We start from the raw sequence: 14574 nt of genomic DNA on the forward strand, positions 1-14574 counted from the left end.
TGAAACTCCAATACTTTGGCCACATCATGCGAAGAGTTGATTCATTGGAAAAGACCCTTATGGTGGGAAGGGTTGGGGGCAGGAGGAGAAGGAGATGACAGAGGATGAGATGGCTGGATGGCATCACCGACTCGATGGACATGAGTTTGAGTGAACTCCGAGAGCTGGCGATGGACAGGGAGGCCTGGCTGTGATTCATGGGGTCTCAAAGAGTCATACATGACTGAGCAACTGAACTGAACTGAAACATTATCTATTATTATAGATAGCATGATATATATTAAGTGTGAAAATGAAAAACAAGCAAAAAAGACACTACAAGTTTTCACAAAAAGAAAACTTTCTAAACTCACTTATGAGGCCAGCATTATCCTAATATCAAAACCACTCAAAAATAGCATGAATAAAAGAAAATTATATGCCAAATTCCTAATGAATATAGGTGGAGAAATCCTCAAGAAAATATTGGCAACATGAATTCAACAACACACTGAAAGGATCATACACCATGATCCAGTGAGATATATTCCAGGGATCCAAGAACAGTTCAATCTCTCTGAATCAATCATTGTGATACACCCTGTTAACAATATGAAGAATAAAAAAATCATATGATCATCTCAATAGATGCAGAAAAAGCACTTAATAAATTTCAATCTGCTTTCTGGATGAAAATTCGCCAAACTTAATATAGAGAGAATACGCCACAACATAATAAAGCAGTGATCAACATCACACTCAGCAGTGTAAAGTTGGAAACTTTCCCAATAAGACCAGGAACAAGAGAAGGATACCTATAGTTGCCACTTTTATCTAGCATAGTATTGGAAGCCTCAGTCAGAGCAATTAGGCAAGAAAAACAACTAAAAGATATTCAAACTGGGAAAGAAAGAAGTGAAACTGTCACTATTTGCAGGTGACATAAATAGAAAACCCTAAAATGAAAGTGTTAGTTGCAAAGTCGTGTCCAACTCTTTTGGACTCTTTTAGACAGCACCCACCAGGCTCCTGTCTATAAAATTCTCTGGGCACGAATACTGGATTGGGTAGCCATTTCCTTCTCCAGGGATTCTTTCCAACCCAGGGATCAAAGCTGGGTTTCCTGCATTGCAGGCAGATTCTTTATCATCTGAGCCACCAGGGAAGCCCATTAACTGTTGGAACTAGAAAGAAATTCACTAAAGTTGCAAGATACAAAACCAATATACAAAAATCAGTTATATTATCTAACAATAAAGAGCTATCAGAAAGCAAAACTAAAAAAAAAACAATCCCATTTACAATTGCATCAGAAGAATAAAATACCTAGGAATAAATTTAACCAAGGAAATGAAAGATCTTTTCACTGAAAACTATATAAAGACATTGATTAAAGAAACTGAGGAAGGGAGAAAACAAGGAGACGGAAGAGTAGGTGGACCTGGAGTACATCTCTCTCCACAGATACATCAAGAATACACCGCCAGACACAGAAATGCATGCAGAACACCAGCTGAGAGTGGACAAGAGTACCTGACCAGTGGAAAGGAATTTATAGAACCACGCAAAATTTGGTAGGATGAAGGAACTAGGGAGAAAAATAGGATGTTACTAGGACTGGACCTGCCCTCAGTGGGTGGGGAAAGTGAAGCAGGGGTCCAATCCCAACATCGGGGCAATTGTCTGAGTCAGAAGAGAAACGTTTAAGGCTGATACTGAAACAACTGAACTGTCGCACCTAAATGGAATGAGAATCAGACAGTCCTTGCCACAGCCATACATACCCGGGACAGGGATGTAGGTTCCCTAGAAGGCGCAGTGGCTGGGAACTTGAGTTTAAGGACTGTGGAGCAATCCCAGGGTGAGGGGTGCTGTTGACTGTGGAGAGACGGATCAAGGGGATCCCAGGGTGAGGGGTGCTGTTGACTGTGGAGAGACGGATCAAGGGGATGTGAGAGAGGAGACTGTGGTGGGAAAAGCCTGTGGAGGAAAGCCAGGCAGCCATGGAAGCAAGGCGATATTGCTGAGTCACATGCAGGGGGTGGAGCCATCACCACACCCTCTCTCTGCACATGCCTGCATCAGCAGCTGAACAATAGAGAGGCTGGCCCTCAAACACCTGACACACTGAACTACAGAGTAGGACCCCACCCAGGGTGCTCCTTTAAGTGACTGATGTGCAAGACTACACAGTAGGGCTTCAGCCAGCGTGGGGGGGGCGTGCCCTCTATGTGCCTAATGGGTTGAACAACAGAAAAGGACCCCAGGCAAGTGCTTGAACAGGCAGCGATGCAGAGAAAAACTGGCTACAGGGGCCTTCTGATCGCCAGCTACAAGAAACTTGAAGAAAGACTCTGATAGGGTCATAACTCCTGTGGCGGAGGCAGTCTGTGCCCCTGCACACTTGGCACCTAGGGTCCCTGAAAGCCAAGCAGCTGCACCACCTTCATGATCAACCCTCACTGGGGCAAAGCTGCCACAGGCATAAAGTCTTGCGTTTATGCACGCAGGGTCGCTTTGGACATGTTCAACTCTTTATGACTTTGTGGACTGTGGTCTGCCAGCCTTCTCTGCCAGGGGAGTTCTCCAGGCAAGAATACTGGAGTGTATTGGCCAATACTGGTTGCCATACCCTTCTAGAGCACTATTTAACTTTGCATATCTATTCTTTCTTTCTTTCCTTTCCATTCAACATATTTATTAGCTTTGTTTTCATTGCTTTATTCCCCACCCGGCACCTTGCTTTAGTTTTGTCTTCCAGTTTATGCTTTAGCTAGTTTTATTCTTAACTGGTAGATATAATTTTTGGTTTCCTTTGTTTGCCAGGGAAATCTACTGTACTTTATTTTTGTTTAACTGTTTTAAAATTGCTTATGGGTGTATATGTATATATTTTGTTATTTAAATTATTCTTTGCCTGATTTTGTAACTTCCATTTGTCTGAGGTTCATCTTTGGTTTCTCGTTTTTGGGTATTTGTTTTAACCTCACTTAATGCCATAACAAACCACGTGTGGAATCTTCATTCCTGACCAGAGATCAAGCCCTGAGCCTTTGGAGTGGGAGCACTGACTTCAAGATCCTAGACTACCATAGGGAGTACGGTAGACACCCTAGGGAGTATCAAATAGTGAGAACTCACACAAAGGAAACTACCTGAATACAAGACCCAGCATTACCCAAAAAGCATTAGCATTTGTTTCTAAACAACAAACAAAACAAAAGTACAAACCTAATTATCAGCAGATAGGATTACCACCTCACTCAACCTTGCCAATCAGAGGAAAAAAAAGAAAAAAAAAAAAAAAACAAACAGCACAAAACTCGGACCAAACTTAGGAGGGCAGAAACCAAAAGGAAAAAAGAATTCAACCTTGAAGCCTGGGAAGACAAGACCTCAAACACAAGAAGATTAAAAAAATAATAATGAAAAGCAGAGAAATACTACACAAATGAAGGAACAAACTAGAAACACAGAAGTCCAAATAAATGAAGAGGAAATAGGCAAGCTCCCTGAAAAAGAATTCAGAATACTGATAGTAAAGATGATCAAAAACCTTGAAAACAGAATGGAGAAAATGCAAGAATCCATTAACAAAGACCTAGAAGAATTAAAAAATAAACACACAAACAACACAATGACTGAAATTAAAAATACTCTAAAAAGAATCAAGAGCAGAATATTTGAAGCTGAAGAATAAATCAGTGGGCTGGAAGATAAAATGGTGGAAATAACTTTTGAAGAGCAGAATAAAGTAAAAAGAATGAAAAGAACTGAGGATAGTCTCAGAGACCCCTGGGACAATATCAAATTTACCAACATTTGAGTTATAGAGGTCCCAGAAGAAGAAGAGAAAAAGAAAGAGTATGAGAAAAAAGTTGAAGAGATTATAGTTGAAAATTTCCCCAACAAGGAAAAGGAAATAATCAAGTTCAAAGAGGTGCAAAGAGTCCCATACAGGATAAACCCAAGGAGACACACATCAAGTACATACTAATCAAACTTACAAACACTAAAGACAAAGGAAATATGTTAAAAGCAGCAAGGGAAAAGCAACAGTAGCATACAGGGGAAACCTCATAGGTTTAACATCTGATCTTTCAGCAGAAATTCTGCAGGCCAAGAGGGAATGGCAGGATATTTTTAAAGCACTGAAAGGGAAAAATTTACTATCAAGATTACTGTAACTGGCAAGGATCTCATTCAAAATTGTTGGAGAGATTAAAAAGTTTTTCAGACAAGCAAAACAAGAGAATTCAATATGACCAAGGCTTTAGAACAAATGTTAAAGGGACTTATATAGTCAAGAAATACAAGAGAAGAAAAAGATATACAATGAAAACAGTTAAGAAAATGGCAATAAGAACATATATATGAAAATTACTTTAAATGTAAACAGATAAAATGCTCCAACCAAAAGACACAGACTGGGTAAATGGACATAAAAACAAGACCCAAATATATGCTGTCTACAAGAAACTCACTTCAGATCTAAAGACACATATAGACTGAAAGTGAGAGGATGGAAGAATATATTGTATGCAAATGGGAAGCAAAAGAAAGCTGGAGTAGCAATCCCCATATCAGACAAAATAGACCTTAAAATAAATAAGTTTACAAGAGATAAGGAAGGACACTACATAATGATAAAGAGATCAATCCAAGAGGAAGACATAACAATTGTAAATATCTATACATCCAACAGATGGTGATTGCAGTCATGAAATTAAAAGACGCTTACTCCTTGGAAGGAAAGTTATGACCAACCTAGATAGCATATTGAAAAGCAGAGACATTACTTTGCCAAAAAAAGTCCATCTAGTCAAGGCTATGGTTTTTCCAGTAGTCATGTATGGATGTGAGAGTTGGACTGTGAAGAAAGCTGAGTGCTGAAGAATTGATGCTTTTGATCTGTGGTTATGGAAAAGACTCTTGAGAGTCCCTTGGGCTGCAAGGAGATCCAACCAGTCCATTCTAAAGGAGATCAGTCCTGGGTGTTCTTTGGAAAGAATGATGCTAAAGCTGAAACTCCAGTACTTTGGCCAACTCATGAGAAGAGTTGACTCATTGGAAAAGACCCTGATGCTGGGAGGTATTGGGGGCAGGAGGAGAAGGGGACGACCGAGGATGAGATGGCTGGATGGCATCATTGACTCGATGGACATGAGTTTGAGTGAACTCTGGGAGTTGGTGATGGACAGGGAGGCCTGGAGTGATGAAATTCATGGGATTGCAAAGAGTCAGACACGACCGAACTGAACTGATGTACCCAACACAGGAGTACCTGAGTACCTCAGACAAACACTAACAGACATAAAAGAAGAAACTGACAATAACACAATAACAGTAGTAGACTTTAACAGCCCACTCATACCAATGGACAGAGCATCATAACAAAAAATAAGGAAACACAAGTCTTAAAGCATACATTAGATGAGATGGATCTCATTGATATCTTCTGGGCATTCCATCCAATGCAGAAGAATACATTCTTCTCAAGTGCACGTGGAACATTCTTCAGGATAGACCACATCTTGGGTCACAAATCAAACCTCAGTAAATTTAATAAAATTGAAATTATATCAAGAATTTTCTCCGGCTACAATGTTATGAGACTAGATATCAATTATAAGAAAAAAAAAACTGTAGAAACACAAACACTTGGAGTTTAAACAATATGTATCTACAGAACAACTGGTTACTGAAAAAAATCAAAAGGGAAATAAAAAAATTTCTAGAAAAAAATGACAATGAAAGCATGACAACTCAAAACCTATGGGATGTAGCAAAAGTAGTTCTAAGAGGGAAGCTTATAGCAATACAATCCTACCTCAAGAAACAAGAAAAAACATCAAATAGACAACCTAAATTTATGCCTAAAACAACTGGAAAAAGAACAAACAAATCCCCAAATTAGTAGAAGTAAATAAATCATAAAGATCAGAGCAGAAATAAACATAAAAAATGAAACAATAGTAAAGATTAATAAAGCCAAAAGCTGGTTCTTTGAGAAGATAAACAAAATTGATAAACCTTTAGCCAGACTCATCACAAAAAAAGAAAGAAGAGGCAAATCAACAAAATTAGAAATGAAAAAGGAGAGGTTACAACAGACAATGCAGAAATACAAAGGATATTAAGAGACTATTTTGAACAATTATATGGCAATAAAATGGATAACCTGAAAGAAATTCTTAGAAAAGATCAATCTTCCAATACTAAACCAGAAAGATACAGAAATTATGAACAACCCAATTACAAGCACTGAAATTGAAGCTGTGATAAAAAATCTCTCCCCAAACAAAAGCCCAGGACCAGATGGCTTCACAGGAGAATTCTATCAAACATTTAGAGAAGAGCTAGTGCCTATCTTTCTAAAACTCTTTCAAAAAACTGCAGAGGAAGGAACACTTCCAAACTCACTCTACAAGGCCACCATCAGCCTGATACCAAAACCAAAGACAACACAGAGAAAGAAAACTACAGGCCAATATCACTGATGAACATAGATGAAAAACTCCTCAACAAAATTTTAGAAAACAGAATTCAGCAATGCATCAAAAAGCTCATATACCATGATCAAACTGGGTTTATTCCAGGGATGCAAGGATTCTTCAATATACAGAAATCAATCAATGTGACACACCATATTAACAAAGTGAAAGATAAAAACCATATGATCATCTCAATAGATGCAGAAAAAGCCTTTGACAAAATTCAGTACCCATTTATGACTAAAACTCTTCAAAAAATGAGCATAGAAAGAACCTACCTCAACATAGTGAAGACCATATGTGATAAGCCTACAGCAAATATTATTCTCAATGGTGAAAAATTGAAAGCATTCCCTCTAAGATTAAGAACAAGACAAGGGTGGCCACTTTCACCACTATTATTCAACATAGTTCTGGAAGTCCTAGCTACAGCAGATCAGGAAAGAAGAAATAAAGCTCTCACTGTTTGCAGATGACAAACAGTGAGATGTACATGATACTGTACATAGAAAACCCTAAAGATAGTATCAGAAAACTACTAGAGCTAATCAGTGAATTTAGCAAAGTTGTAGGATACAAAATCAATGCACAGAAACCACTTGCTTTTCTATATACTAACAACAAAAAATAAGAAAGAGAAATTAAGCAATCAATTCCATTCACCATTGCAACAAAATAATTAAGCCTTTAGGAATAAACTTACCTAAGGAGACAAAAGAACTGTACACAGAAAATTATATAAAAAAAAAAAGAAAATTATAAGACACTAATGAAAGAAGTCAAAGATGAAATAAACAGATGGAGAGATATTCCAGGTTGCAGAGTTTGAAGAATCAATATTGTGAAAATCACTATACTACCAAACACAATCTACAGATTCAATGTGATTTCTATCAAATTACCAATGGCACTTTTCACAGAACTAGAACAAAAAATTTCACAATTCATGGAAACACAAAAGACCCTGAATAGCCAAAGCAGTTTTGAGAAAGAAGAATGGAGCTGGAGGAATCAACCTTCCTGACTTCAGATTATACTACAAAGCTACATTCATCAAGACAGTATGGTACTAGTGCATAAACAGAAATATAGACCAATGGAACAAGATAGAAAGCCCAGAAATATACCCATGTACCTATGGGTACCTTATTTTTGACAAAGGAGGCAAGAATATGCAATGGGGCAAAGACAGCCTCTTCAATAAATGGTGCTGGGAAAACTGGACAACTACCTGTAAAAGAATGACACACCATACACAAAGATAAACTAAAAATTGATTAAAGACCTAAATGTAAGACCAGAAACTATAAAACTCTTAGAGGAAAATATAGGCAGAATACTCGATGATATAAATCAAAGCAAGATCCTCTATGACCCCCCCACTAGAGTAATGGAAATGAAAATAAAAGTAAACAAGTGAGGCCTGATTAAACTTAAAAACTTTTGCACAGAAAAGGAAACTGTAAGCAAGGTGAAAAGACAACCCTCAGAAAGGGAGAAAATAATAGGGATTGAAACAACTGACAAAGGATTAATTTCCAAAATACACAAGCAGCTCATACAACTCAATACCAGAAAAGCAAACAACCTAATCAAAGTGTGGGAAAAAGGCCAAAACAGAGTCAGACACAACTAAAGTGACTTAGCACACATACACAAGCACACAACCAATAATCAGCCATGAAATTAAAAGATGCTTGCTCCTTGGAAGGGAAGCTATGACAAACCTATGACAAGCCTAAACAGTATATTCAAAGGCAGGGATATCATTTTTCTGACACAGGTCCATATAGTCAAAGCTGTGGTTATTCCAATAGTCATGTACAGATGTGGGATTGGACCATAGAGAAGGCTGAGTGTTGAAGAATTGATACTTTGAATTATGGTGAGGAAGAAAAGTCAGTCAATACATGTCAACACCAAAGTACATCATTTATTAGAAATATATTTGACAAATATTTTGAAGCAGCCTTGGTAAAATGATGAAAATAAATAATTAGAAATATTCTTCATGGAAGTGAAATCAGCAAAAGGGAGAACCAGAAAACACCAAGCCTTTGTTTTTTTCTGGAAATATCAAAAGACAATCAGAAAATGGTTGATATAATAACCCCCTTGGAGCCTCTGGAAAACCTCTGGAAAACATCCAAAGGTCTACAGTAGCCAAGCCAATGTCCAACCAAGAAAAATCCACCTTGAAAATGACAGGAAATTGTGTGGTATTTACTCTCCTATGCCCTACTTCCTCCCCAGCATAGCATGGTTTTAGTCTGGAGGAAAGGCCCATCTGTTTCCCAGTTTCCTCTCTTATACAAGGTGGAGCAGAGAAGACCTTATTTGCAATTTTCTAATCTATCTGGAAAGTGTCCAAATGACTGTTTTCTGTGTTACCTAACTCAGTTTTCAGGTAGCAGATAGGGGTGGTCACTGCTTGTTAAAACTTCAAGGTTATGACAGACCCACAGATACTTGGAACAAGAGATTACAGCTGGAAATATAGGAGCAAGAGATTACAGGTGGAAATATATAGATATAAAGCCCTAAAAAGAAGCTGGGGTGAGACTTTTTGGAAATTGAGATATTGAAAAGCAGCCATATATATATAGTGAATCCCACAAGCCCAGGCAAGACATATGGTCAGAGAGACCTGAGAACATCTTAAACTTTCACCACATGGACTAAGAAGTAACCCAGCTAATCAGTGAAAGGCTACCCTGACATAGAGCCAGTCCCCAAAAATTGGGATTTAAAAAGCGCTTATTTTTTTAAATGCTGAATGTTCAACAAAAATCATGATACCTTAGTCAATTTGGGCTACTATAACAAAAACACCATAAAACTTGGTTTCAAACAACAACCATTTGTTTCTCACAGTTCTGAAGGCTGGAAAGTTTAAAGGTTAAGTCTCTAGCTACAGACATCAATTCTGTGTTGATGAGAATATGCTGTGTCCTCACAGGGTCGAACAGGTGGCCTTTCTTTCATAAGGGCACTAATCCCATTCATGAGGGCTCCACCTTCATGACCTAAGCCATTCCCAAAGGCTCCACTGCCAAATAACATCACTATGTGCATGTTCTTGCTTCTTGCTCAGTTGCTTCGGTCATGTCAGACTCTTTGTAACCCTATGGACTGCAGCCCGCCAGGCTCCTCTGTCCATGGGATTCTCCAGGCAAGAATACTGGAGTGGGCTGCCATGCCCTCCTCCAGGATATCTTCCCCACCCAGGGGTAGAACCCATGTCTCCTGCAGCTTCTGCATTGCAGGCAAATTCTTTACTGCTGAGCCCCTGGGGAAGCCCCACCATCATTATTCATCAGGATACATTTGAACAGAAAATAGACATTCCTTCTATATTATAAGGCAAACTAGTAAACAACAATAAAAGCATAGCTCAAGGGAATGAAATAAATGGGCAGAAACCAGTCCTGAGAACTTGGAGACTTACTAGACAAAGTCCTTAACACAACTATCTAAAATACGGTCAAAGAGCTAAAGGAGATGGACATGTACACACAGCTTTATTTTGAATGGATAACCAACAGGGGATTACTGTACAGCACAGGGAACTCTGCTCAAGGTCATGTGGCAGCCTGGAAAATGGATACATGTGCATGTATGACTGAGTCGATCTGCTGCACCTGAAACTATCACAATATTGTTAACTGCTTATACTCCAAAATAAAAAGTTTTTTTTTAAAAAAGCTAAAGGATGAAAAGAATGAAGGGAAGTCAGGAAAATGATGTATGAATAAAATGAGCATATCAACAAAGATATAGAATTATAAAAGAAATCAAACAGAATTCTGGCATTGAAAATGCAATAACTGAATTAAAAGTTGAGTGGAAGGATTCAACAGCAGATTTAAAGGTGCATAAAAAAGAATCAGTAAACGAGAATAGGATAATTCAATTGCTGAGTCTGAGAACCAAAAAGAAAAAAGAAAGGGAGGAACTTGTGGGATACCTTTATGTAGTACAATATACAAATAAAGAGAATCCCAGAAAAAGAAGAGAAATTATCTAAATAATGGCCAAAAGCTTGTCAAATTTGACGAAACACATGAACCCACAAATCCTGGAAGCTTAATAAATTCTAAGAAGGATAAAGCCAAAGGGACTCACACCAAGACACATTATAATCAAATTATCTAAAGCTAAAAACAAAGAGAATACTAATATTGAAGACAATAAGAATAAAGCAACTAACCATGTAAAAGGGATGATAATAAGATTACTAGCCAATTTCTTAGCAAAAACTTCAGGGGCCAGAAGATATTATATTTAAAGTACTGAACGCAAAATGGAAAAGGCACCTTGGAAGACAGCTTGGCAATTTTTCACACACACAAAGCACCAAACAACAACAAAAAAGACTGTTATCGTATGATGTAGCAATCATGCTGCTAGATGTTTACCCAAAGGAGATAACATATGTCCATGAAAAAACTTGTGCAGGGATATTTACAGCAGCTTGATTCATAACTGCCAGAATGTGGAGGCAACCAATATGCCCTTTAGAAGGTGAATGGATAAACAAACTGTGGTATATACAGACAATACAATGTTATTGAGTTGTAAAAAGAAATTAGCTCTAAATCCATGATAAGGCACATAGTAAAGTTAAATGCATGTTACCAAGGTAAAGAAGACAATCTGTTGTGGCTATAGACCTCACATTTCAACTATGTGACAGTCTCAAAAAGGCAAAATTATGGAGACAGTAAAAAGATCAAAGGTTACTAGATGTTACGAGTATGCTGCTGCTGCTGCTGCTAAGTCACTTCAGTCATGTCCGACTCTGTGCAACCCCATAGACAGAAGCCCACCAGGCTCCCCAATCCCTGGGATTCTCCAGGCAAGAACACCGGAGTGGGTTGCCATTTCCTTCTTCAATTCATGAAAGTGAAAAGTGAAAGTGAAGTAGCTCAGTCGTGTCCGACTCTGAGCGACCCCATGGACTCCTCCATCCATGGGAAGAATCCCAGGCTTCTCCATTCATGGGATTCTCCAGGCAAGAGTACTGGACTGGGTTGCCATTTCCTTCTCTGGTTATGAGTATGAGAATGGTGAATAAAAATTACTCAGAAACTATTCTGTATGTAACAGATGTTTTCATTTATATTAATTATATAAAATGAAAAGTAAACTAATAGAGATATGATTTTCTATTTACTACCGATACCAGAAATTTAAATTCATTAAAGCAGAAGTTATTACTTATTGTTTCATGTTAAAAATTTATTCGAACATTTTTTATAACCTCCCATTGCTAATATAAATTAACATGAGACAAATAAATGAAAGTATACTTACCAAGTCTTTTTCAACTACAATATGCATTTCTATATACTGAGAGAAGTCTGGAAGAGGCTAAAAAAATCACAAACTTAGGTAAAAATTGAAGAATTATTTAAATATTTTAAGTAATATCACTATTTCACAAATTCAATATTAGAAATTCAATTTTATATATGAAAATAGAAGTCATTTTCACACTATTGTCTTTGTTGCCTCTTTTGCATCTGTTCAATCAATTAATTTACTCAGAAAACAATCAACTAATTTACTCAGAAAATAACTTTATCTTCCATTGGTACAGGGCTACTCATTTGATTCCATCATACATCACACATACATTATTATGTGTTATGATTTTATTTGTGACCTTGAAAGAGTAAGGGCACCTCTCTGTTTGGAGGGGTGGAATTTCATCTGAAGATAAAGCTAATCCTTGTATAAATGACCTCAGAAAAATGTGAGCAACAGAGAAACAAAATGACTGAGTTTCTTAAACTGTGCCATAGATATCTCAGGATGTGGAATCTGATTACAATGTCATCACAGACCACAGTGGATAACTTAGGCACAAATGTGAGGCCCAATGGGCTTATGATCTGTGTGATTTACTCCCTGCCAATTTCTAGGGACAAAGTAATACTTGTTTTAACTACCATCAGTAAAATATTACTTGTTTCCATTATTATTTTTATATGAATTTAACCTAGAAGGAATATTCTAAGGAAAACTTATGAGACAGTCTTTGTGGACACTCTAAGATTGTAGTGTATTTAACTCAAAATAGTTACTAATACCATCACAAGCAATGAACAAATATATATAAGCAGAAAAGGAGAATCAAATTTCACAAATTGAGAAAACATTTATTATGTTTAAAGTCTGCATTTTTTTCTTTTTACACTGATATTTAATTCTTTGAAAGTTCAAAACTATCACATTTTACTTAAACCATTTTCCTTAACATAACGAGGCGCAATAAAGAGGGAAAAACTAATCTGGGACTTAGCAAAGATGAGAAAAGTGAAGACTATAGTAATTTAAAGGGAAAAAGCTAATAAGGTCATTAAGACAAATTCAGGGCTGCATGATCGTTCATTTTTTTCCACCTTTAAAAATTCTTTTAAAGTCTTGAAGACTTGTTTTTTTTTTTAAATGCAAATGAAATCCCCTTACAGTCTAACCGATTTATTATAATTTCCATCCAAAGGTAAGCACCAAATGTTTCATGATAGTTTTGCTTATAGGACTCCATCCTTTCATTTAGGATGAAACAAGGAAAAGACACTACTTTACTGGAGGATAAACACAAGCATTTATATTAATTATGTTAGGGTTATATTAACGATTTGAAGGATTCAAAGTTATTTCTTTGTTTTAATCAACGTAAGTTGCTACTGATGCTGCTGCTTAGTTGCCAAGTCGTGTCCGACTCTTTTGTGACACCATGGACTGCTGCTTGCAAGGCTCCTCTGTCCATGGGACTTCCTACGCAAGAATACTGGAATGGATTGCCATTTCCTTCTCCAGGGGACTTTCCTGACTCAGGGTTCGAACTGTGTCTCCTGCATCACTTGCATTAGCAGGGGGGTTCTTTACCATTGCACCACCTCGGAAGCCCAACATACGGGTTAGCTGACTTAAATTTCCTGAAGTAATCCTTATTTATTTTCATCTTTGAGGTAAGGACTGATGATATTTAGTTGATAATAATTTATTCATTTATTTGCCGGACAATAAACTTTCAAGAGAAAAAATACATAAGTATCTTTAAGATAAGATAGTCTATTTGAGAATAACAATTAAAATTTAAGACAAAGGTGCATAAAATAATGCCAAGAAATGTGTGCATTGGAAAGGTGGGTAGGTGCTAAGATTTCAGAAGACCTCAAAAGCTATTTTATTTAGTGAAAGAAAGTACTCAATAAATAAAACCAATTTCTTGGATATGTGTTATATGAGGTTGACACCAATTACCTGAAAATTTGCTTTGGTAAAGGAAACACTAAAGAATTGGATCTAGGGAAGAAGACTAGAGGACACTGCTAAGTAATCCAATTGCAATATAGTTGGAGTGAAAAGTTAAAATTAGAAAATGACAAAGATCCCTGGTAAGAATATTCAGGGAGTGAGAAGGGACACGCAGATGTTGATAGATGACAGACAGACAATACCGATACAAAAACATGTAAGTAGATAGATAGTTCATGTGTGTGTGTGTGTGTGTGTGTATTTTGTTTAACTTGGGCAATTATCATGTGCTACATAAGCTCAATAACTAAGAAAAAAAGGGATGAGAGTGGGAGATCTATAAATTACAGTAGATAAAGCCATGAAAAAATATACAAGATAATATATAAGACAAACAAAAACCTGAGACTTTACACAGGAAATACTGGAGAAGGAAATGGCAACCCACTCCATTGTTCTTGCCTGGAAAATCCCATGGATGGAGGAGCCTGGCAGGCTACAGTTACTGGGGTCGCAAAAATTTGGACACGACTGAGCAACTGAGCACAATGCAGGAAATATCATTATGTAGAATATGAGTGTATAAAGAAGAGAGAGAAGGTGATACACAGAGAGAGGCAGGAGAATTTTATCAGAGAGTAAAGTGAGTAAAAAATTCCAGGCAGTTTTTATGTTATTTCACCCTTAACGTTATACTTCATGGTAGTGGACTGAAACAACACAGAATCAAAACAATCTCAGCTTTCATTTTTAGGAAATGAAAATAAATGAATGCTAACATTTATCTGGAAATTGACAGCATCAACAATAGCCAAAACAATCTTGAAAAACA

General features: G+C 37.1%; 1 protein-coding gene across 1 annotated transcript in view; it reads right to left on the reverse strand.

Moving 5' to 3' along the window:
• The window catches only part of ADAM2 (ADAM metallopeptidase domain 2), a 113632-nt gene that overhangs the window by 70859 nt on the left and 28199 nt on the right, over window positions 1-14574 (reverse strand). The window contains exon 7 of the mRNA XM_040242990.1: window positions 11790-11846. Coding sequence (XP_040098924.1) covers window positions 11790-11846 — 57 coding nt within the window. The remainder of the gene's footprint in view (window positions 1-11789; window positions 11847-14574) is intronic.

Source organism: Oryx dammah, unplaced genomic scaffold (genome assembly GCF_014754425.2).
Source record: "Oryx dammah isolate SB20612 unplaced genomic scaffold, SCBI_Odam_1.1 HiC_scaffold_7, whole genome shotgun sequence".
Lineage (NCBI taxonomy): Eukaryota > Metazoa > Chordata > Mammalia > Artiodactyla > Bovidae > Oryx > Oryx dammah.